General features: G+C 41.8%; 2 protein-coding genes and 1 long non-coding RNA gene across 6 annotated transcripts in view; 2 read left to right on the forward strand and 1 right to left on the reverse strand.

The window, feature by feature from the left end:
- The window catches only part of LOC308583082 (uncharacterized protein), a 60523-nt gene extending 46511 nt beyond the window's left edge, over positions 1-14012 (forward strand). Inside the window, exons 4-5 of one of the 4 annotated variants that reach the window (XR_014006036.1) lie at positions 6308-6358; positions 13337-14003. Coding sequence is in view for 1 of the 4 variants with exons in the window: in XM_081186759.1 (XP_081042885.1) it covers positions 13337-13348 (12 nt within the window). In the remaining 3 variants the exon portion in view is untranslated. Of the gene's footprint in view, positions 1-6307; positions 6359-6513; positions 6691-11537; positions 11677-13336 lie in introns of those variants that run through there. The other 3 variants (XR_014006037.1, XR_014006038.1, XM_081186759.1) reach the window with 3 other exon arrangements.
- The window catches only part of CDK19 (cyclin dependent kinase 19), an 82636-nt gene that overhangs the window by 9322 nt on the left and 47343 nt on the right, over positions 1-25971 (reverse strand). The window contains 8 exon segments of the mRNA XM_081186726.1: positions 2981-3229; positions 5150-5228; positions 6592-6689; positions 7487-7559; positions 8278-8347; positions 8513-8656; positions 14020-14151; positions 14786-14843. Coding sequence (XP_081042852.1) covers positions 2981-3229; positions 5150-5228; positions 6592-6689; positions 7487-7559; positions 8278-8347; positions 8513-8656; positions 14020-14151; positions 14786-14843 — 903 coding nt within the window.
- Positions 20051-24476, forward strand: LOC308583089. Its single transcript, XR_014006045.1, has 2 exons — positions 20051-21185; positions 22838-24476. It is a non-coding gene; the product is annotated as an uncharacterized lncRNA (long non-coding RNA).

Raw genomic sequence — 25971 nt, forward strand, 5'->3', positions numbered from 1 at the left:
CTCACTGGCTTTGCAGATAACTTCATTGTTCAGAAAGTGGGAGAAGCAACAAGAGGAACAGCCATTTTAGATCTGGTCCTAACCAATGTTGATGACCTGGTTAGTGGGGTAGAAGTGGAAGGATCATTAGGCGTGAGTGATCATGCTCTTCTGAAGTTTACTATACAACGGAAAGGAGCAGCCAAGCATACTGGGACTCAATTTCTTGACTTTAAGAAAGCCAACTTCATAAAACTTAGGGAAGTGCTGGGTGAGATCCCATGGACAGTAATACTAAAAGGAAAGGGAGTTCATGATGGCTGGGAGTTTGTTAAGAGGGAGATAGTAAAATCACAACTTCAGGCAATACCAATGAGACGGAAACATGGAAGGTGCCTAAAGAAGCCAGGGTGGCTGTCTAAAGAACTTTTAACTGAATTAAGATTAAAAAAGGATGTGTACAAAAAATGGAAAAGGGGGGAAACCAAAAAGAGGAATTCAAACAAATAGCCAGCACATGTAGACACAAAGTCAGAAAAGCTAAAGCACAGAATGAACTCAGGCTTGCTAGAGAGGTTAAAAGCAACAAAAAAGGCTTTTATGGGTATGTCCGTAGCAAAAGGAAGAACAAAGAAACAGGGGGTCACTCAGAGGAGAAGATGGTGAAATGCAAACAGGGGACACAGAAAGGACTGAACTCCTCAGTGCCTTCTTTGCCTCAGTCTGCTCGAGCAAATGATTCAGCAGAGGAAACACAGCCCAGAATAACTAAGGAGATAGTACAAGAATACTTGGCTAGTTTAGATGTATTCAAGTCTCCAGGGCCAGATGAACTGCATCCAAGAGTATTAAAAGAACTGGCAGATGTGATCTCAGAACCAGTCATCTTTGAGAATTCCTGGAGAACAGGCAAAGTCCCGGCAGACTGGAGGAGGGCATATGTTGTCCCTATTTTCAAAAAGGGGAAAAGAGAGGACCCAAATAATTATCGCCCAGTCAGTCTGACATCAATACCAGGGAAGATTCTGGAGCAGATCATTAAGAAAACAGTCTGTGAGCACCTAGAAAGGAATGCTGTGATCACCAATAGTCAGCATGGATTTCTGAAAAATAAGTCATGTCAGACTAACCTGACCTCGTTTTTTGACAGAATTACAAGCCTGGTAGATGAAGGGAATGCAGTGGATGTAGCCTACCTTGATTTCAGCAAGGCATTCGACAAGGTGCCCCATGATATTCTTGTAAAGAAGCTGGTAAAATGCGATCTTGACTATGCTACCACTCAGTGTATTTGTAACTGGCTGACTGACCGAACCCAAAGGGTGCTCATCAATGGTTCCTCTTCATCCTGGAGAAGAGTGACTAGTGGGGTGCCACAGGGTTCTGTCTTGGGCCCGGTCTTATTCAACATCTTTATCAACGACTTGGATGATGGACTCAAGGGCATCCTGATCAAATTTGCAGATGACACCAAACTGGGAGGGGTGGCTAACACCCCAGAGGACAGGATCACACTTCAAAACAACATTGACAGATTAGAGAACTGGGCAAAAACAAACAAGATGAACTTTAACAGGGAGAAATGTAAAGTATTGCACTTGGGCAAAAAAAATGAGAGGCACAAATACAAGATGGGTGACACCTGGCTTGAGAGCAGTACATGTGAAAAGGATCTAGGAGTCTTGGTTGACCACAAACTTGACATGCACCAACAGTGTGACGTGGCAGCTAAAAAAGCCAGTGCAATTCTGGGCTGCATCAATAGGAGTATAGCATCTAGATCAAGGGAAGTAATAGTGCCACTGTATTCTGCTCTGGTCAGACCTCACCTGGAGTACTGTGTCCAGTTCTGGGCACCACAGTTCAAGAAGGACACTGACAAACTGGAACGTGTCCAGAGGAGAGCAACCAAAATGGTCAAAGGCCTGGAAACGATGCCTTATGAGGAACGGCTAAGGGAGCTGGGCATGTTTAGCCTGGAGAAGAGGAGGTTAAGGGGTGATATGATAGCCATGTTCAAATATATAAACATATAGAGGAGGGAGAAAGATTGTTTTCTGCTGCTCCAGAGAAGCGGACACGGAGCAATGGATCCAAACTACAAGAAAGAAGATTCCACCTAAACATTAGGAAGAACTTCCTGACACTAAGAGCTGTTCGACAGTGGAATTTGCTGCCAAGGAGTGTGGTGGAGTCTCCTACTTTGGAGGTCTTTAAGCAGAGGCTTGACAACCATATGTCAGGAGTGCTCTGGTGGTGTTTCCTGCTTGGCAGGGGGTTGGACTCGATGGCCCTTGTGGTCTATTCCAACTCTATGATTCTACAATGTTCACTTAATGAAAAGACCATTATCCATGAAAACTAATATACGCTACCAGTTTTGTATGATGATGCTATCATATGACTGTTGTTGCAATTACGCCTCAAAAAGGTCATGTGGATTTAGCTGTCTGCTAAAGATGATTCACATAACCCTATGTGAATATGCACTAATCTAGGTCATATGAGTGTCTTACAACATATCCCCAAATTGTTGATCACTGTCAGCCTTTGATGAGCTGATTGAATCCTTGTCCTCAATGCAGCAGTTTGGATGTAAGGCTGCTATCTCTTTCATACCCTCCAGGCTCAACAATATTGAAATTTAGCAGACAACGCTTTCCCAGCATAACGGGGGCGGGGGTGGAATTCACCTCCTTAATTCACATGTGTTAGGCTGCTGTTAAAGGTTGTAGGAAAACGACCAACAAACTGCACAGTGACCTGTTCTGTGTGCATGACTGCTTTGGTGCAGATGGGTGGGAAATCTGTGGTCCTTCAGGTGTTGTTGGATGATAATTCCTATCATTCCTGACCACTGGGCATCTTGGGTTGGAGTTGGAGTCCAACAACATCTGGAGAGTTCTCCATCTCTGCTACAGCCTAAAAGTTCACCACATGGCTCAGGTGTGACAAAGGGCAACTGGCGCTATAGCATGTTCCAAATGAACAAAAACCGTACCTGATAATCCGAAGGTATGACAGGCCCGCCTGAATTAGTGCCTGAAGGCCCTATGCGTGGTTTCTTATTTGGAGGCACCTGGTTGAGGCTGGAGTCCTGGCTATGCTGGAGACCTGCCCCAGTGCCGCCACCTCCTGCTCCACCTCCCCCTGTAGTTCCATTTGTCTGGGTGCTGTTCTGCTGCTGCTGAGGTGCTGCTTGCTGCTGAGGTGCTGTTTGTTGCTGATGTTGGTTCTGCTGCTGTTGATTCTACGAGATTGTTTATGGGACGGAAAGCCAAAGTTTGCATGAGTATGTTTTAGCAATTTCTTCAGTCCACACAAATTTACACAAGATTGTACTGGCTATGAATACTGTTTATATACTGTTGTCAAGGGCGCTTCACAGCCAAAGGAATGCACATGGCAGATACTGTAGTTAACTCTTTATTGTCAATGATAATATATTCGTTTCTACAGTTCTGGAGACCTACGCGCACCAATCTAGCATCTAGGCAGCTATTCTGGGGTCTGAGCCCTATGGAGCAGCTGCCGTAATAGGGGAACCCTCCCCCCCCCAGTTTATGTACCTTCCTCAGAGGCTATGCCTACATAGAAGCTTCCATTGCTCATTCCTTTTCAATTCCCTCCTGGTTCTGGGACACAGAGGTGCAGAAGAGGGTGGGGAAGCAGATGGCCTCACACTTGCCTGACCTGCCTCTTCCTCCTGTTGTTCCGCCCCATCCTGTGCTCCACCCTCCAGCACAGCAAAAGCATCTTAGAGGCAAACTACCTTACTCTTCAACCTCTTCCCTTGTTTGTAACACCTGAGCTCAATTTTTGTAGGATTTCCATAGCATTACATATAAAGTGGGGTTAATAGTGAGAAAGTAAGAATTTCTTACTTTCCCATGTCTCTCAGTGTAATAAAGTAAGAATTTCCCATGTCTCTCAGTGTAATAAAAGGGTTTCATTGTTTATAATCAGAAGGCTGAACAAAAGGCAACACAAAGCAAAAGGAATTTCCACCATCAAGGATACAAAACTCTGTTTTACCACTGCGAGAAGTTACAATTGAAACCATGTTTGTGCTTTTATTGCAAAAGAGGACATGTCACTATTCAATGGGACCAACCAGCCAGGACTACAGTTTGCAATTGTTCATCAAGTTTATGGCCAAAGGAATGTGCTCTTGGCCAAAGATCAAAGTAGTTGACTGAAATGTAGCCCTGTGAACCAGGGGTAAAAGGGAAATTGGTTTATTTGCTTTTGTTAACACCTGAAATGATTAAAGGCCATTTTAGACCGAGGGGGGCGGGAATTCTTGTAACAAGAATTAGCTTCACCTAAGGCCTGAGAGTTAAAAAACTGTTTTGAAAATATATGACCAAACATGCATATCCTAAACTAGCTGTTGGGGATGCTGGATGCTTCATTGTGTCACAAGAACCTCCTACTCTTTCTGCTTGTGGCTATGTGATTGGAAATAGCCAAGTGCTGGGGGTCTCCTGGAGCTCTAAACATCAAATCTGGGTAAGCCAAGAGTATGGACAATAGCACTGGCTAAAAAAACTAGCCTTTACGGGAATGCTGCTAAGGGAAAATCAGTTTCCTTCTCGTTTTACAACACTGAACAGCCCTTCATTGAATATATGTGGCAGGAGGATTGTGCAAAGAAGCCACCCCAAACGTATGGAAGAATATGGAATCTTATGGACTAATTTAATTTGTGTCAACTCTGCATTCTTTATTTTATGAAGGTCTGTAGACACCAAAGTCCTCTTGTTGTATGTGTTTTTGTAAATGGAAAATCAATCAAAAACACTTAAACAAAAAACCACCCAAGTCAAGACCCTCTGCTACCCAGAATATAGGGCATAAAGGGCTGGAGGGAAATTTCTCATCAACTGAAAGATATCATCATCAGATGATTAGAGCTAAAAGCATCCTCTCTTGCTTCCTCCAGCCATGTGTTACTAAATTAGCTGTTCAAGATAAATCAACCCATGCCCCTGTAAAGCATCAGGCGTGAAAATGCTACATATTTTAGAAATGTCCCATGACACTGTGCTGGGATAGTCTTGACCAGGAATGTGTGTCTGATACAACCCCCTGTGTTCTGTCAGTGTTTCTGCCAAAGAACCATATTTTCTTCTTCTTTACTGTTAGTTGAGTAATTTTTGAACTATACCTTATCCCCCTTCTCCTCAGGTTCATCCTCATTGAGAAATTCTCGTTTTGGGTAAGGAATCTGGCAGCCAGCAAAAACACTGAGGTAGAGAAAGAAAACATTGAGAAAAACAATCTTGCATTTATTTAAAAGTACTACAATCTTAAAGACTTCATTTGGAAATAATACAAAACTACAGTTTAGTGTTCCATGAACAAGCTTTGGCTAATGAATTTCACAACACGCGCACCTTGCCAGGCATGGATGTGAAAACTTTTTTTAGTTCATTTTTAGCTACCTCATTGGTCATGTTGGGATGTCATCATAAACTGTGTTTTATCATGATGGAAATGAGCCTCATTTCACTCTGGGCTTACATGTTCTCCAGTGGTGTGGCTGTGAGAAATTTGGGAACATTCACTTCCATTTTTTCTTAACCGCAGCTTTTCATATTGGTCAAATCTGACAAAGCTGTGTTTAATCTTAACCATAGTTTGGAGCAAGTCCACTTCAAACCATGGTTCATAAGCTAGTGTGTTTCAAGCTACACTTAATATTAACCACAGTTTAGGGGTGAAGGGTCAACTTTCCACTGCAGCTGCATTGTTCAAGAAGGCTGCATTGCCCCAACACTTAGGCTTGAAAAAATGCATTGTATTTAAAAATGTCCTCCATCCTTTGTTGTTTAGTCGTTTAGTCGTGTCCGACTCTTCGTGACCCCATGGACCAGAGCACGCCAGGCACTCCTGTCTTCCACTGCCTCCCGCAGTTTGGTTAAACTCATGCTGGTAGCTTTGAGAACACTGTCCAACCATCTCGTCCTCTGTCGTCCCCTTCTCCTTGTGCCCTCAATCTTCCCCAACATCAGGGTCTTTTCCAGGGGTCCTCCATGCTACAAATAGGCTTAAAGAAAGCCCACCTCAGGAACTGATAGAATGCTTTTTTTTCAACCATGCTCTGCTATGGCTCCCAACCAAACCAAGAAACTATGGGAAGTATGCCTCATTGAACTCAATGGGACTTACTTCAGAGTAGGACTGTACCATTGGCTGTGCTGTATAAAAATGAAGTTTATGTTCAGAGGAAAAACCTGTAAATAATGCATAACCCATCATGTTTGCAAGTTCTATTCACTTTTACTAAATTTGATAACTCATAGGGAAATCTCTGTCCATTTAGTGAACTGCATCATCAAGCTGACTGTCTCCTGGGAAAGGCAAGTGATCAAATGTAAGTTTTTCTTTTTTAATCCCTTGCACTCACCTATTCCTTACTGAATGGAGAAAGCATACTTTCACTTGGTATGTAAGTAGGTGTTTCAAGGATATAGGCAAACAAAAATTCTGCCTTGTGAACTATTTAGACATATTTTTATATATTCACAGGGCACACAGATAGCCAAATTTACCCTTAACAAGAAGGAGAAAGCTCTAAAGAAGGAAAGGGTTAGCAGAGAGACATACTCTGACGTAGGCAGTGGGTCCTCTTGGAAGTAGGGATCCTGCAAAGCTTGCTCTGAGGTAATTCTTTTTGTAGGATCCATAGTGAGAAGTTTTTGAAGCTGTGTAGCACAATATTAGAGAAAGTAAGTTTATATGAATAGCACTCACTGGGTTATATGCCAAAATACCAAGTATTAAATGGTAATTAAATCAAAGAAAAACTTAGGATTTCATACACAGAATGAATGCTGCTTCTTTATAGTAACACAAAAATTGTGGTTAATACATGATAACATACACCCTCAATTTGTATCATTTGTAATTCAGAAAAAAAGACTTTTCAGGAGAAAAATAAACTTAGTTGTCTCTCCTGTGTCTACAGTAAGATGTCATAAAAAGTTCAGAACAAAAGTCTATCTCGTCTAGCATCTTGTTCCCTACAGTGGCCATCCAAATGCTTCTGGGAATCCCACAAGAGGAGGAAGAAAGCAACTTTGCTTTACTTCTGCACGCCAGGAACTAATATTCAGTAGGGCAACCAGCAATGTCACATTTGAGTTTCTTTACTCTTGGATGATGACATTTGGAACTGGTGGCTCGTTAATTTTTAGTCAGTCCTAAAACATTAGGGCTAATTGAAAAAATAGTCAATCGGGCCAATAACATTAAGAACACCCAAAATAAAAGAACAGAAAACAGATTTTAAAAAGTATTCAGTACTCAAATCCGTGCATCTTTATCCTCATTTTCTGTCAGAAAAAGGGACACCTGTAATCCGATACACAGATTTCCTGGGAGGAAGACCAACTGAACTCTACAGGAATTTATTTTTGAATAGACATATATGGAACTGTGCTTATTATTTTACAAAATAAGCAGTCTTCAACAGCACTATGAGATGGGCAGCGTAACTTACCAAAAGAAATACTTTGCTATCAGGCTTAACTTTGTGTTTTTCCATATATTTTATGAGGCTACTATTGGCATACCTGAAAAACCCAAGGGAAAAACATGTTTCAAAAGAGTAACACATTAACAAAAACATAGAAATGTATGTAGTAATTTACATTCCAAATAACACTTTCTGAGTTTTTTTTTATTTACCGAGACAAATGATGTACTGCAAGTCAGGTGGTGGTATTTTGTTTGTGTCTCATGAATATCACTTTTTTCATTCAAATATGTAAACATGGATATGGCAGTATGTTTTATTATGGGATGTGAGGTAAAAGGTATTGGTATTTATTGGGTATGGGATATGTTAAACAAATGCAGGGGTGACTGACGGCACAAAATTCCTACATTTATCAATCTGATTAATTGATATCCCATTTTTAACTGAGGTTCAAGGAAGCTAAAAATACCACAAAACAACATACGGTAAATAATACAAAATATAAACAGTAGCAAGTGATAGAATTAAAGCTTAAACCAGGATACAGAAAAAACATAAACACAGAAGAATGAATATTGAAGGCTCGTCATCATACAGACTCATACTACTCTGCCTAGAGTAACCACATGGAGTCCTCAGCCCTAGGCAGCGTGGCTAGTAGTCAAGGATGAGGAAGTTGTAGTCCAACAACACGTAGAGAGCACAATTGTTGACTATCCTTGTACTAAGCAAATGAAGTCAATAAAAAGTTGGTCCTAATAATAATAATTTAGAAGCATAATTGCCATTAGTCAATGATACATAGCACTTACGTTGTTCTCCTAAAGTCCTTTTGAAGTGTAGGATATTCTGGCATCTTCCTAATGTCTTCCCAGTCTTTATCTTTGACAAGAAAAAGCAATTTGAAAACTTATTGAAGGATAAGAAGATATACTGTACACAAATTAATGCATTTTTACTCCCTGGTAATATAAGACTAATTTATTGGGAGTGGGCAGAAATCAAATAAAGGATTTTGCATGGGACTGCTTCATAACATTAAATTACCTGCAGGAAATCCCATTACACTGAATATGCGATCAAGTTGATCATGATGAAAAGGATTGCTTGTTTTGATGTCTTCCTGACGACAGTGGAAGATAGGTTCTGAAGTCAATAGCTCAGCAAATATGCAGCCAATGGCCCATATATCTAGGAAAGAAGATCACATGTGCAATCTAGGTATCCTCATTTATTTTTTCACTGAAGTAAGATACTTCTAATGCTCATCACAAAATGATGTAATGAAATATATAGCAAATATGGATAAACTAAAATGGCATAGTTGTGATGCAACTAGATGAAACAAAATGCCCTGTAAATTCCACATGAATATATACTTTCATAATCAGATAGTGTACAAAACTGATTCAAAGCAGAAAAACTATTATGTCTGATGACAAACAAAAGCTATTTTGTTGACTATCTAAAAAGACATTCGAACAAACTCAAGCAGGAATTTTCTGCAACATTTCAAACTTCTTCAACCAAATTATGAATGCCAGCAATGATTATCAACCCTCATTTTGGAATTTCCCAAAGAAGGCTGTTTAGGGTGGGTTAGATGGGGAGGGTGCATATAATGATGAAGAATCAAACAAATTATTTGGCCCAAAGGTACTTTCATGACAGTCACATGAAGAAGTTTCTATTTATATAAAATTAGCCCAGGGCATTTCTGGTTGAAAGGAGACTGGTTGAGTTGTGCTGGGGAAGGGTGTGGAGGAGCTGAAACATACTGCTGCGATTGTCCCCCTGAAGGGCCAGCAGGAGTGTCAAAGATGACAAGAGAGCTTGTAGAATTGGAAGCTACAGTCACTGTCTAGAAAACTCTCGTGCTGTGCATGAGAGTAACACTCTTACCCCTACCGTATGTCCCACAGCAATGGGCATTCAGAAGTAGGCAGCATCAGAGCACAGAGGTGACATTTAGCTATCATGACTGGGAGTTGTTCAAAGAACTATCCTCCATGAATTTGTTTAACCCTCATTAAAACATACTCATACTTGCACACTGTGAACAATCCTTATTGAACCCAGTGGGACTTTACTGGGTTAACAGGTATAGGATTCCACTCTTAGCCAGGAGCAATCAGCTGCTGCCAGCACCATTTTCTAGCAGTCATTTAAATAAAACTATGTTGTGTGAAGACTTTCCTTTATTTGTCCCAAATCTATAGTATTTGGAGAGAGGGAAAGAAATTCTCTTGTATTATTTTGGCCTCACTATTCCTAGCTTTATTAATGTGTCTGCCATTGCCACCCCTCCTGCCCAAATCCCTCAGGAGAGACACAATATCATCATGTAGTGTTCCCCACATCCAAGGGCTTTTTTGGGGGGAGTGGATAGCAGCTGCTAGCCAGTGACTTCCAGAAAAAGCTTCAGAAATTAGCACTCAATCCTTTCCCCTCCCCCCAATTTTCTGGAGGTGTTTGTGTTGACACCACAATGAAATCGCTTTTACCACAGTGATTATTAAGGTCTCTCAGTTATGTACTTTGGGCTTAATCCACCTAGAGTTAGGCACTGCCAAGTTCTATTGTTTTCAACAGGAGAGCTAAGCACATGCTTTGATCTGTTCCACCCCAAAAAAATTTGACTTGGGAACATTTAATTTTGGCTGGATTGTACACTTAGTTTTTTAAGAGCATGCCATTTTGGTCTCAGGCTTCATTTACAGCAATATTTATTCTGTACATCTGTTATACAATTCTACATATTGAAAAATTGAGTCCTCAGTTTAAAAAGCACTATGAATAATAAGGAAAAGCTAGAACCACTCTTCAAATATACGAAGGGCTCATCCCTACTGGAGTTCAATATGGATTTGACTCTGCTTGTGTCCCTTTCTTCTCTTTTTTGCAATATCCACACATCCACAGATAATGCAATAGGAGAAGAAAATCAGATATAAAACTGCATGTTATGTGACTGAGTGCACTGAAGTGCAGCGTATGGGCAGGATTTTGCACAGTTGTGGTGGTGTTTCACTGGGTGCCATCTGTCACTACCACCCTTACTTCCACCTTGCTTCTATCAGCCTTGAACTTTTCCACTGGTTGTTGCTGAAGGTACATTTGCAGTATTCTTATTTTTGAATCAGCTCTTTTGTGCACAGATCTAGATTAAAATATCGCCCTTGGAAGGAGAAGGGGAGGGGGAAAGTGTGGGTGATTCCAAATCCTTGCCTGAGTTTGAGCAACACACCTATTTCTTTAACAAGCTGATATCCTCTCCAACTAAGGATATGCTCCAGGAGTGGGAAGAGGTGGGCTCTGGGAAAGCATGATTCAGTCAATAGGAATGCAGAAAGATGGGTTTGTGATGGATGAGTTGACTTAATTTGCTTCCAGGATTTCATGGCTACATTTTCCAACTTCACTGGGGTCAACGTGCACTCACAATGCACGTTGGCCCCAGTGAAGTTGGGAAATGTAGCCATGAAATCCTGGAAGCAAATTAAGTTGCTGGGTAGGATGCTGAAATCCAGGACCCCCAACACAACATTCTCAGAAATGTTCTATGTGCAGGTGGTGTCGGAAGAAAAAGTTCAGATGTGTTAGGTACCAGAAAATGTTTTGGAGAAATCCCCACCTTTATAAATTTCAAAAGGACAGACTCCACTTGAGAATAATGGTTTGGATGAGAGCCAATAATCAAAGTCAATCCTGACAGGACAAAGTTCCATAAGTAGGTGGTTCGTCTCGTCTAAGAATTGTTGTTGTACTCCCCTTAAAAGGATAAAACACCGAGTTTGGGCATGCTCCTGGCTCTAGCTTTGCCAATGGAAGCTCAGATAGTGGCAAGCAGTGCCTTTCATCTGCTTAGGCTGCTGTGCCAGGCTCAGCCTTTAGCTAGCCATCCTTGAGAAACATCTAGGATTGTCTACCATAATGCGTGGTACGTTGGACTGCCTTTGAAGGCTGTTTGGCAATTCCAGTCAGTTGAAAATGCAGCTGCCAAGATGTTGATCAGGATTGGTTGTTGGGAACATATCTCACCAGTTACTGCAATAAGTTCGCTGTCTTCCAGGCTTTTCCCAAGTACAAGTCAAAGTGTCGGTGACTACCCTTCAAGCTTTGTATGGCTTGCAACACAGGCACCTGAAGGAATGCCTGCTCTCATAAGCAAGTTGCCCATACATGGAGGCTCCTTCCGTTCTTTAGAAGAGGCTGTCCTCTAGGTGCCCTGCCAGGTAATGCATGGGGCCACCAGAGAGCCTTTTCGGTGATGTGGTTCTGTTTCTTGAACTCACTCCCAGATAGGCTTGTCTGGCATCAGTATTGTTATTCTTCTGGCGCCAAGCAAATGTGCTTTCGTTCTCCCAGGCTTTTAAATGTATTTTAATACATTTTCTGCTTTAACATGTTTGCTGTACTTTAATTATCTTGATTTTGTAAGCCATCCTAGAAGTTCTGCTGAAGGGCATATAGGTATGTATGGGTCTACCTATCTAGCCCCCCCCCCCAGCATAATGAACAGTTATAGATGACACATTGCCTGCAAATATATTGGTTGTCCTTTCCCTACATGCTGAACTTCAAAAGGAGTGCTTAAAAAACTACAAGCTATTACTAAATAAGGCAAGTCCTCTTATGAGGGTTGTGCAATTTAGATTCAAATGGTATTTAATATAAATATATTTCAAGCTGTAGCGTGAGATTTGAATCACACCACAGAAAGAATGTGCATGTAATAAGCACTGTAGCTGCAAAGCATTATACGATTAACTCATTAACTTTTTTTGTAAAGTGTGCATAATGCTAGAGGCAAGTATGGACTCAAGAGGTACATAAACAATTATAGTTATTATGTCTGCTGCTTGTCCTCCTTGCCATGAACCTTCATATGACTATTCTGGTATATTTATCTGTCTGATCGTGTCTTATCATGGCCTTCAATAATACATCTTGGAACACAGTTGTACCACAGCTTCTCTGACTTTATCACACTTATCCTTGGGCATTTTTCTCTGGATGTGTCAAATGCTATAGGGATTTCACATTTTCTGCACAACCAAACTGCTGTATTTAACATCTAGGAAAATGCAGTGTATCTCCCATAGTGCCCCCAGCTTTGGTTGTGGCCACATGTATGTGCTTTGTGGGTTTAGTTTGAGATCATCACAAACCTTCCTTCCTCTTCATCCACTTTCCCCTATTGCATGAAGCACTTAACACACACACGTAGTTTTAGAGGTTGTGAACTCCCCTGCTCCTAATGAAACCATAGGGCTTTATATAACAGTAAGACCAACCACCCAACTGCTTAGCCATCATTTAGATAGGCTGGGATCCCGCTATTTAAGGTGTTTGTGTGTATTTTCCACTATTGCTTCATCCTGTACTCCTGGTACAGTGCATTATGCAGAACACCTAGACAAGCAACTTTCAAAAGCCATTGCATACAGTAGAACATGCATCTCAAGACACTGCATTGGTCTGAAAGTGACCAAAAGAAACAATATGCGCATTGTATTCCATAATACAATGGTACAGACAAAGTAATGTGCCATTGTAACTACAGAGCATGTATATGTATGGATATGGGTGAAATGGGTGAAGCACTGTCAGTGAACAGTTCAGCTGATCATATGGACCCTCAGTAACAAACTCAAATACCAAAGTGATCAGTGAAAATATTGCCATTTAATAAACTGACTAGCTTGTTTAGAATCCTGTACAGGTATTTCTCTTAGCCCTGATGTGATCTTGTCAATTTTTTTAAAAAAGGGATGGCCAACTTGTGGCCCTCCAGATGTCAGTGGAGTACAGCCTCATCAGCCATGACCCACCCTCTTATTTTCTTCCCCTGTATCTTCGCATTTCTAGATAGCAGTATGAAAGCATGAAATCCAAGGACATGACATTTGAAGGCAGAACATCTGGGATATTAAAGGCTGCCAAAATGCAGAAGCTAAAAATGGAAAGGTACGTGCTAGTGATGTAATGGATGCAGATAATGGTACCGGAGGAATGTCAGGCAGCTCACTCAATGGGATAACAGTGATTGAAAATACAAGATTAATACTAAGTGGCCATTAGAGACACCTCACTTTCTAAATCTGCATCAGCACTAACACAAAGTTCTTAGACTGTTAAACTACTGGAGGCACCACTCAGATGTTTCAGCGATTAGCTCAGAGGATGGGTGAATGAGAACATGCTGCCATTTCCCCTGTAATTATGGAAGGCCTTTTGATAGAGATGGCTTGAAGCACAGAATCTTTGGCACCAGAGATCCTTGGAAGAGACCAGAAAAAAGACTGGCAGCTGGATACATCCCATTATAAAGTAAGGGTGGGTGAGCCAGCACAAACACATTCATGCAGAAAACACCCTCGTTGGCCTATTGTGCACACAGTTTACAGGTTCACTGACGGAACCATGTCTTGTTTCTGAAATGTACTTGCACCAGAAATTTCCTAGAAGTGACATATTCTGGAGCCCGAGATTGCAAAACCTAATATCTATACATCTGGAGACTAAAAAGGTAAGTCTAGCCACCCGCTTACCAATGGCCTTTGTGTAGTGCCTTGCACCAAGTAACAATTCTGGGGCTCTGTACCAGAACGTCACCACAACTGGATCCAGATCTGCAAGTGGCTTAAGAGGTGAGTTGAATAACCGTGCAAAGCCCATATCAGCTGAAAAACAAAACAGTATTTTTATTATACCAAAAGCAAAAGCTTCGAAAGCAAGCTGCGGTGCACTGTACAATTAATATGGGGAGAACTAGACAATGCCTGTGCCTGCTGAACCTCAGAGGGGAGTGGCAGAATAAAACATTACAGAATAAAGTAAAATATAAAGTATACTTTCAAAACAACATAGTTAACAGAAACTACAAAATTATCTTAAATAAAACATTACAAAGGAAGTCAGCTACAGAACACACATTTAATGCAGTATATAAAATGCATATTTAAAACAGCATAATTAGCAATAAAATAAAATATTATCATGAGTATAAACATTGCTGCTGCTGTTGCTGCCAATCCCGCCAATTGTGATTCATGGCAGATAGCGGCTGTGGAAGCTCAGGCTTGATGACGTGAGTCTGCACTAAGTGACAGTCAAGATGGTCTCTGGCCTCTTCAGCAGCCTCAGCTTTTGTAGCTGGAGTCAGTCAGGGCCAGGTAGAAAAAGGCCTCCAAGTCAGGGAGCAGGTCTTCCAGGATTCATAGCCATGATAATCTTTGGCCCTTCAGCAGTCATTACATTACAACCTTAATAAAAGCAGTTGCAAAAATTTGCATTAGAAATGTAATGAATACTTACCAATTTTAACTCTTCCTCTTTCAGGACCTTCTCCCATTACCAGAATATTTGCTGGTTTCTGAAAAAAAGGTAAAATATTCTGCTGACTAGCTGTTAAATCCACATGAAATTAAGTCTTCTGTGTACTTTAGAAGTTTAAAGTACTCAGATCATGATCACTTTTCCTCTTTGAAATACCATTTTAAATTGTATGCAAGCAAATAGTTCATGAACTATTTTAAATTACAGTGGTGCCTTGCAAGACGAAATTAATTCATTCCGCAAGTTTTTTCTTCTTGCGAGTTTTTCGTCTTGCGAAGCACAGTTTCCCATAGGAATGCATTGAAAATCAATCAATGCGTTCCTATGGAGACCGTCCGGGGACAGAGGGGAAGCGCCGCTCTGTCCCCTCTTTTGAAGCAAGGGGCTGCGGGGAGAAGATAGCTTCTCCCCGCTGCCCCTTGCTTCAAAAGAGGTCCGGGGACAGCGGGAAGCGCTTCCCGCTGTCCCCGGACCTGGGGCTGCGGGGAGAAGATCGCTTCTCCCCGCCGCCCCTTGCTTCAAAAGAGGTCCGGGGACAGCGGGAAGCGCTTCCCGCTGTCCCCGGACCTGGGGCTGCGGGGAGAAGATCGCTTCTCCCCGCCGCCCCTTGCTTCAAAAGAGGTCCGGGGACAGCGGGAAGCGCTTCCCGCTGTCCCCGGACCTGGGGCTGCGGGGAGAAGATCGCTTCTCCCCGCCGCCCCTTGCTTCAAAAGAGGTCCGGGGACAGCGGGAAGCGCTTCCCGCTGTCCCCGGACCTGGGGCTGCGGGGAGAAGATCGCTTCTCCCCGCCGCCCCTTGCTTCAAAAGAGGTCCGGGGACAGCGGGAAGCGCTTCCCGCTGTCCCCGGACCTGGGGCTGCGGGGAGAAGATCGCTTCTCCCCGCCGCCCCTTGCTTCAAAAGAGGTCCGGGGACAGCGGGAAGCGCTTCCCGCTGTCCCCGGACCTGGGGCTGCGGGGAGAAGATCGCTTCTCCCCGCCGCCCCTTGCTTCAAAAGAGGTCCGGGGACAGCGGGAAGCGCTTCCCGCTGTCCCCGGACCTGGGGCTGCGGGGAGAAGATCGCTTCTCCCCGCCGCCCCTTGCTTCAAAAGAGGTCCGGGAACAGCGGGGAAGACTCGCTGCACTTCCCACTGTCCCCGGAGCTTGCGGGGCAAGCTTCGTTTTGCGAAGCAAGCCCATAGGGAAATTCGTCTTGCGAGGCAACTCGAAAACGAAAAAACCTTTCGTTTTGCGAGTTTTTCGTCTCGTGAGGCGTTCGTCTTGCGGGGCACCACTGTACTCTGTTTTACATTATGCAAAACAGAGTTTCAAATAATCCCAATACTGGCCTGTCCCTGCTGCAGTTGCCCATGGCTGTAAACCAGGAAGGCAGGGAAGCAAAAGGTACCAACTGAAGCAGTTCCAACTTTTGCACCACATTTGCTATTTGGAACTAATAAGACGGAACATCAGCAACACAGTTAAATCTGCTGTTTAGATTAGAGATAATTGCAACTCCCATTAATTCTGTAGGTGTCAAGCAAATATCCTGAACACAATGAAATAAAACTGCATAAAATATAATTGTGAAATCTGTCAATGCACACTATGAGGTAGATTCTGGTTCAATAGCCATCTAAGATGACGTAGGAAGAAAATGAATTGAGCACAACAGCATAAGCTATATCTGTGAAACAGCTATGAAGCTTGCAGGTCTGTTTCTGAGTACAACCATCAGTGATAACCACCTTATGTCCCTCTCTATCTCCCAGCTTTTCCTTATCCTATTTTACCAAATTATACAAGTGACAATTTAAGCTCTTCCCTCCTTCTCTTGTTATTCCACTAAGTTTGGCAGCTCCTCCTACTTTTTCCTTCCTTCCAATAAACCAACCAACATAATACCATTTCGCTATGAATACTGGACAGATGTTTAGAGAACATCATTTGAGAAGCACTATACATAAACTTTATATTGTTAGTAGAGTTTGAAGACAGGTCTTCCAGCACTAGGTGGAAAGTCTTAGGCAATTTTGAATCCCATTTGAATCTACTTAGAAAAATAGAATCATAATTGCTTTGATGAAAACACCTTTGGAGATTGATCGATTTGTTCCTTACTTTTTTTCCCCCTCCAGAAGAATTCAAGAAACTTTACTTACATGTGAAGTTGAATTAAATACATTAGACCATTTTATGGTGTTGAATATTTTAAGGAATTAGTACAGAAGAATCATATTAGCAAATGAAAGAGTGTGTTTGCGCATCCACCTGAATACATGTAGACTAAAACTGTGGGTGAGGAGCAGGGGTGTACAAGGAAAGTCTGCAGGGTATTTTTACTTGTATTTGCTTGAACATGAGTAGAACAACATGCACAGTCAGGGACTGAGTGGGCGGAATGACTCACATCAGATGCTGGGAGTGGGGCTTGCATGCATGTTCCTGTACACGAATTCATTCTTCACGTGTCCAGGCATTTGCCTGGTCTAAATATATGCATGTATAAGAAGACTAAAAAGCTTATGTAGGCACAAAGATGACTGAAGTAAGAAAGTATGTAGTTGTTGTTATCCATAAGAAAATGCAGCAACCATTATAAGCCAAAAACAGCATTAAGATCTCCAACACTAACTTCAGAAAAGACGCATGTGTTCAGCAAATCCAAGGACATCTCAAGGGCATGCCTCCGCTTTGGACAATGGCATTCATTCCAATGAAAACATGAGAATTCATGGTTCAAAATTACCTATCAGATCTCTTATAATAGTATATGTGCTTCCTAATTACGTCAACACCTCTGGGCCAGTTAACACCTAGTTTAAAAACCTTATACTTTTAAAACTCAGCTTACAGTGAACAGAAGATGCCAGCTGTTAAAGAAAATGATAGTACTGATCAGCCCATGTTTAGTTGCTATAGAAACAAAAGGTTAGATTTGGAATCTCATGTTTAAATTATCAGCAATAAAAACTGAACAAACAGATCCCTGCTGAGTGTGAACTATGGGGTCTGACTGTGTAGTAAAGGTGTAAATGTAGAATGTACAAGGTCAACAATAATAAACTGGAACCATCTGCTGCAGAAGTAGCATAGATGTTATAATTTAAGGCAAATTCCTTTGAGCAGTAAATAAGTAAATGATCATGTTTTCTTTCCTCCGGCTAGTGGGTGTAAATGCAACGAATACATCTCTGAGAGGCAACACAAAGAGCAAGAGCCAAAAGTGCTCAGACAAACTATCATGTTCTTGAAGAATAAAAATAATTCAACATCAAACAGAAATCAAACTGTAAGAACACTGGAGCTGCTTTAATGCATGCAGGGGCAATCAATTCTTTCGTATGAAGGCCAGAAAGGAGCCAGCAAAAACCAAACATAAGTAAAACTGTCTGCAGCTTTGAATAAGAGGAACACAACTGATTAAATGATAAGGGAAACAATGGCCAACAGAATGCTAGCATTTAGTAGCCTTTACTGTTCCTGAGCTTATCTAGGATATAATTCTTTGGAGATACGACCTTCCCATGAGAAAAATGTTATCCTCTGGGTACTGCTGGTTTTTGTTTTTGTTTTTTTAAATCATTCACATGCAAACAAAAGCAGTTAACTATTGGAGCGTGCCACTATATCAAAACAATCCGTAGAAAATGATTCATGAGCACTTGGCTTACTAAGCCATTAATTCAAGAGAGGATCAAAATTGTTAGCATGCTTCCACAAGAAAAAGTGAAATTTGGCATACCCATTATCCAAAGCATCCTGATTACCAGGGGTGGGGTGAAAATGGGATATTTTACACAAGTTCAAATGTTCCCTGCTGCATGCAATGTGTAGCTGTGGGTAATGGGCAACTATAGCTGTCCCTTTACGTCAGGAGAGTGTAATAACAATTAATCTTTAAAAAGCCTCTCAAATAATGTGAACTTGGCTCACCTCACCTTACTACCCCAAAGTGTGCATATATGAAGCATACCTAAAATGGCCTTGCCTTTTTCCAAGATGGCAGCATCACTATTTTGTACAAGTTCCTTTATCTTTAATATGCTCAAGAATTCCCTACTGCCCAACTATAGAGTGCATTGTCTAGAGCAGGGACGAGCCTCTAGCCCTCCAGATGTTGTTGAACTCCAAGTTCAATCTGCCTCAACCAACATGACCAACCCTCAGAGATGATGTGAGTTGCTATCGAGTAACAACTGGAAAGCCACAATTTCCCCAGCCCTAGCACCTTTGTAAAGCTCTTAGTATGACTGCTGCTAGGAGACTTGGTGAGGTAGCCAAGGATTGCTATGTGACCTGTAGGCCACAAGTTGCCCATGCCCACCTCTCATCTAGCCAGTAGTTTGCCCAGTGTCTCTCATTGACTATTGAAATAAAAAATTTAAGTTCTTAGATATATATATATATATATATATATATATATATATATACAAAAGATAAATGTTCATAACTGCATATATAAACCACATGTCTGAAACCCCACAGAAAAAGTCCTGAAACCATTTTGTCCCTCCCAAATTGACCTCAAATATTTTTCTGCAAGGTTGAAGGAAAATGGAAAAGCCTCCTCATTGTCTTTTCATTCACAAATTCTGTCTTAAGGGTATGTCTGTGTATGAATAGGGTGAGTCTGTGACCTGGCTCGGGAACTAAGTATTTATCATTACAAAAGACTGGCCAGGCTCCCCAGGGTATCCAGTCAAGCAACCATTAACAGGTAACCTGCCAGACAGGAGATAAACAATGCACTCAGATTTCTGTTGTAGACCGCCCTTTCTGTGATGCAGGTATGATGTATCTGGGTGGTGGTCTTGAACTACACCCCTTTCTGCAATGTAGGTATGATGGATCTGGGGGGTGGTCTTGAGCTACACCCCTTCTGTGATGTATGTATGATTTTTCTGGGAGTGGTCTTGGACTCCAGGGCGGGCAATTTAAAATGTCTATATAAGGGCGGGCACACCTTTGTTCTGGGTCCTCCTCCTTTCCTGCGTGTGAGGGGAGCACCCTGTTGCAACAGTTCAATAAAGATCAGGCTTACGAGCTGCTTTGCTTCTCAATATTCTCTGGTTGGCCTCTGTTATTTTCTCTGACCAATGGAGAACCTACAAAGGGCTCTATAAGGGCTCTTGTGTCCCCCATAAGGGAATAAGGGCAGATTTTTGTTTATGACAGAATGGAAGTCACTTTTTGAAGTCAGGTGCACAAACTGAATTTAAACAGCAAATTATGCATCTGTAGAACCTTCACTCCCAAATGCCACGTGGCGTTGAATGGCCAATTTTAATAAGCAAAGTAACAGGACATTGTGCTTCTTCTATTACTGATTGTGGGAGAGCCTAGCAATTTAAAAATGTGCTTTTTAATTATTAAAATATAATAAAAAGGAATGAGTAAACATGATACACTGGATTTCAAGATGTTTATCCTGGCCATGCTCGCCTTGTGAATAATGTAGTGATGTGTCTGTGTATTTTACTAAAATTGAAACCAGTGGTCAATGTTACATGACCTTAGTTGAAACTTCATACAAATCACACCATTGAGGTAACACTACTGGAACAAAACCAAAGTGGCAGTTAAATATAGACTGAAATATAGGGAAATTGTTTCATAGTTTAGTTTTTAAAAGAAGTACAGTATAACCTGATATGATCAACAGAGATGGTATTGCCCACACAAAGATTCAGATACCTGAACTTTCAAAAATGGATGTCCCATCCCAATTAATATTTTATAATGATAGCAGCAGATTTGGGGACAGCTCTTCTGCATACTCTAAGTGGAATATTAAATTCTTTTATAAACGGGTTAAAAGGGATACTGAAAAGGAATCAGAGCTGCTGAAATAAAGAATTACTACTAACAAGATCTGTGCTAAAGCGGCAGAATTAATGTTTTGCACTTTCCTACTGTCAGTGTCTGCTAGTACATATTAACTTTTGAGAACTGAACTTTCAGTTGGGCTCAGTTTGCTCTAGACCATTGAACAAATAACAGTATTTACATAATCTGAGTAGCAACCTATGTATGGGTGACCTGGCTAGGATAGTGTTCTGTACAGAAAACATTTTGACTGTTAACTTTGGCCTAGTAATTTGTATGATTCAAAAGCAACTGATTGGTATGAGAGAAAAGCATGGTGGCCATGATCTTTGGCATGTATGGCCCATGGAAGCTAATTGGCACTGTCCATTCTCTAGGTTGTCAGCTGGACCGCTCTGGATCTAGATGGAAAATTAACCTCTGATAACAACAAGGCCTTGTGCAGTAGATGGTTCCAAAGTTACTCTGCATTGAGTGCCAACAATCCAAGAACCAGAGCCTAAAGGCTGAGAAAAGACACTCAAGACAGGAAAGGAAGGCTGTGCTTGGCGTGGTGTCTAGGTTCACTTTCAGGTGATGGAATGTATTGTACTGGAGTGATTGTTTTCTAATGATGGGTAGGCAGCCTACCATGCAATGAATACCACTGAATCCCAGAACATAGATGCATTTTAAGTGATATTTTTTTAAATGGAGGATCTGATCACTGATCTCTAACATCTGTTTAATTCGGCTCTTTCTTGAAGGCAGGTGATCCAACAAGCAGGGGAAATACAAAAGGGATAAATGATTGGGGAATTCCCTAACCATCCCTTTTAATTTATTTGAGTCAGTGCAGTGCTTTGCGATTCCACAAATCATTCCCGCAAAGCTCTAACTACTGATAATATTTACTTTTTGGTGCTGCTTAGCTGTCATTGCTACTCCAGTCTGCTGATGCTTCTGTGTCTTTGGGGAAGTTTAAGGTTCTCTCTCCTTCGGAAAATGATATGAGCCAATCAGTTTCATGAAGTGAATATGGTGATGAGACAGTGTGCTAAGTTTTCCCACCTGTGGCAGATTTACATTGGTAATATAGTGATGGAGAAGGGTACCCCCCCCCAATACTGTGGTTCCATTCTAATGGGAGTGGGGAGCTCTGGTAATGAAACCAGAGATCCAATCATGAATCTCACTAAGTTTGGCCCTTAGAGGCTTGAAATGTATAATTCCACATTTATAATGCATGCTGATACTTTTTAGGTATTCTGATGAGTGTATTTAATAGAAGTAATAAATAACCCGGAGAAGTACTCTTTCCTACACAACACTCTTGATATGCTGAGAATGCATGCATTTTCTAACTGATAACAACTTTCAAATATATGTGATGGTTAAAGTACATGCATGTAACTGCTCATCTGACTGAACTTAGTGGCTTTAGGCTAAATGAAACATGTTTGAATCTTCAAGTGAAATAGAAGGTTTGAAGGGTGGGCAGGAAGGAGAAGGGCAAGAATGTGACATGACTATTTACAGACAGAGGTTAATTTGTTTTAGTCTTTGTCGCGGTTGAGTTGGGAATACCTCAAAAGATACTATTTTTGGAGAACAAGTGGTAAAGAACAAAAAATAGATTCCCCCCCCCACCAAAAAAAAAAATGTTGTAGCGATTGTTCTGTAAAAAAGAAAGTAACTGAAAAAGAAGCTAATTTTAAATCAAGGATTCTGTGAATTCCAGACTTTTTACAATGGTACAACTATATTATACAAATAATAGTGATATTTTTTCACCATCTGTGCATGCTGTTTTGAATAGCAAATTGTTAAGACACAATCAGCAGCACTATTTAAGAGCAGCACTCTAAAAATGCCTATTATAAATATTCCCTGAAGGACTTATTATATCTAGATGATACAAACAATGTCCATAAAATGTCGACAAACTAAATATCAACATGGTACCAAGAACAAGGCCAAGAGATTAACATAGTTTTCCTTGTCCTCTTTACGGATACAATATTTTGCCACAGGACTGAACATTGAAGGAGAAACATAACCCACAGTATTTGCTGGGGTGGAATGAACACAGGGAAGCAAATCAAAAATGAGCCCCACTGAGCTTCACCCATAAAACATTTTAAATGAATGTTTCTGATGGCAAGTTAATATGCAGCGCTCTAACAAAAGTTGTTTTGAGCTAGACAGTTTTATAACAAACTTTACTTCCTTTTCACTTGCCTCAGATTTTTCGTTTTCTGCACCAGGGGACTGGAGTCAAGGGATAAAGCCAAGTCAGGACCAAACTAAGAGGCAAGGCTGAAGAGCAAGCTATAAATCAGGACCAGAGGAGGACAAAAGGATACAGGAATGCACCAAAGCTCATCAAGACTCTATTGCTCAGACAAAGCTCAACTGGAACAGGAAGACTTCTTCTACTCCTTCCTGTCCAGGAAGATCCAATGGCCAGCTTTGGAAGGAAGAGTCTGACCAAGTTGGGAGTTGCCAACCTGGTGCCCATAAGCAGAATAGTAACTGCGAAGACCTTTATTGGTGCCCCACCTCCCCACGGAGCTCTTCCATCTGGTAAAAGGGGAATTGGACATTTCGGGGCGTATTGGTTTCCCGTGTGCACCAACGGCCCTGGGAGGGGGCTGGTGTGGGGGTAATAATTTGTTATTATTTTTATCATAACCCTAATTTATTATTTATACCCCGCCCTTCTGGCTCGGTTTCCCCACCTAAATAGAACATGTTTAAGTTGAAGAATGACAATGGGAGAGTGTGGTAGATCACTGCTAGTTTTTTATATTGTATGGTGGATCGCAACCTGTTGGATGCTGGATGTGCCTGGTATAGATGGGGAAACTTTTTGACTCCATGGCTCAGCTCTTTGTTTACCCCACCTTCACAGGCCAATCGTCTGATTTCAAAATGGCATAGGGTGATTGAAAGGTGCGGTGACCACCTACCTGTCAAAGTTGGCCCACAGGTGTGAGGTGGGGAAACACTGCCCAATCAGGCTTTTGGTAAGGCCTGAGCATGCCAGCCAGGTCCCAGCAGGAACTCACAGGCTCTCCTGAATCAAGCTAACTGAATTCCCTTCTCATCAGCTGACATTCAGCATTCAATCCTACTTTCTGCAGCTGCATCTCTACCTGTGTCTCTAGGTGTGGCACAAGTGGGCATGGATTAGGAAAAACCATGTCACAGGCCAAATGGGGAGACCTAGAGGGCCAAATTTGGCCTGCTGGCCCGACGTTTTTACTCCAGATGTAGATGGTGCAGCATGCAGTTCAGCAGCTCACCACATGGGAGAGCTACATACAGATTTCAATATTCTCACTTTTAGTCCTGGTCACCATCTCACTCATCTGGGATCGCCAGGAACAACTCGGTCCTGACATCTATACATCCAACATGTGCATTCCCCAAAAATATGGTTCCAGGAAAACATGACTATGGGCTGGATTCAACAACCCAGTTCCATTAGTGGAAAACAGCACAATAATTCCCACTAGCACAATGGGGCTTTACCTCCCCACCTCTCCCAAAACCATTCTGGAGGGTCAGTGAAAACTCCCAGAACAGTATGTGGTTGGAGGGAGGAAGATTGTTCTGTTGGGCGGGCAGAAATGCTTATGCTGACTGAATGATCTCCTTAGCAAAGAGTTGAATTCCACTCCACAATCTCTTCCCACACACTGCCAGCTTTTCTAGACTGCAATTAATGTTCATCACCCATGGAAGCAAGCAGGTCACCATACATTCCACATGCTAACCACAACTCATGTCCCTATGTCCCTAATGATTGGATCCTGCACACTACAAGTATTCAACCACTACCAGAAAATGTATGCTCAGCATGAAATCATGTAGATGAAAGGTAGGTCTCTAAAGGTTTCCTATTGTGCCTTCTTACACAAAGATTCTCATTTTCTGTAATCGTCTCTCTGAGGACCAAGGGACATAGTATGTTAAATGCATGCTCAGATTTCTGTGCAAACCACAGAATCCCTAATCTGGACCGGGTCTGCAATGCAGGTTAAAAAAAAGGGGGATAACCTTTCACCTTCTTCTTCATGATCCCAAAGAAAACTGCACATGCATGCACACACATCAGAAGGAAGCCTCTGTTGATGCCAGATCTGGGTGGGAAGGTGTTGCAACTGCTATTTAAAATGCACATACACAAATGCAAGTATGTTTTGCAAACAACTCTTGGATGATCTTTTCAAGAGATAAATATGCTAGGGAAAAAGCATCTCAAAGCGCCAAAATACTGTCTCGCTTTTACTTTACGAAGGCAGCAGACATATCTCAGCAGCTCTGGAGGTCTTTCAAGCAAAACCCTTGGCGCAATTACTCTACGGGGCCCAAATCTGGACGGGAAATCATTGCCGCACACTTGAAACGGTCCAGTCTAAATTCTTAAGACAGATTCTAGCCGTTCCACCATGTGCACCAAATGTGGCCCTACGGCTTCTTCTCCGTCGAAACCCAAACCTGGTTAAGAACATTCAACTATTGGCTTCACTTAAATTTAAACCCATCCGGACTACTACCTCTAGTAGCATGAGATGCTCACAGAAGTCAGTGGTCCAAAGTAGTGCATCAAAAACTACTTACATGTGGCCTCCAAGCACAGCATCTCCTGAAAATGGGTCTCCCCAAGGCAAAAACCATTATTAACCAGCGCATGAAAGATATTGAGCAGCAGAATAATCTGGCCTATATTAAGAAATTTAGTGCTCGGTACGCTTATCTGCCCCCCTCCCACTTTGATTTTCGGGCACCTTATTTGTCTACCCTAACCATTCCAAAACTCAGGCGGGCCTTTACACTGGCCAGACTAAATATGTTACCCTCAGCTGTTCTGGAAGGTAGATATCAAAAAATTTCATTCGAGAACCGGCTCTGCCCCTGTGGAGCTGGCTACGTAGAGACTATGTCACACGTTCTCTTGTCCTGCTCCCTATATAAAGATCTCAGGGACGAGACCATCACGCCGCTCCTATCTGCCATCCCGGGTCGCTCTTGTGAAGCCAAATTGTTCTCACTCCTAGCCGACCAGAACAGCTCGACAACAGAGAAGGTTGCCAAATTTATCGAGAGAGCAATGAGACTGAGAGCTGCTATCTGAATGACATCAGTGTCGTCACCCGGATTCCTCGCCTAGGATCTCATTACTATTATCATTATGTTTTATTATTATTATTATTTTAATACCTCTGCCAAGTTTTAAGTACTGTGATTATTAATTTATCTGCATCTGGTTATTATTATCTTTCTCCCTGTCCTGACCATCCCTCCGAGGTTATATTTATATTTATAATCTTTCAATTTGGCTGGTCTATTTACTTAACCGACCTGGAACAAT

This window comes from Podarcis bocagei (genome assembly GCF_964188305.1).
Source record: "Podarcis bocagei genome assembly, chromosome: 3".
Classification (NCBI taxonomy): Eukaryota; Metazoa; Chordata; class Lepidosauria; order Squamata; family Lacertidae; genus Podarcis; species Podarcis bocagei.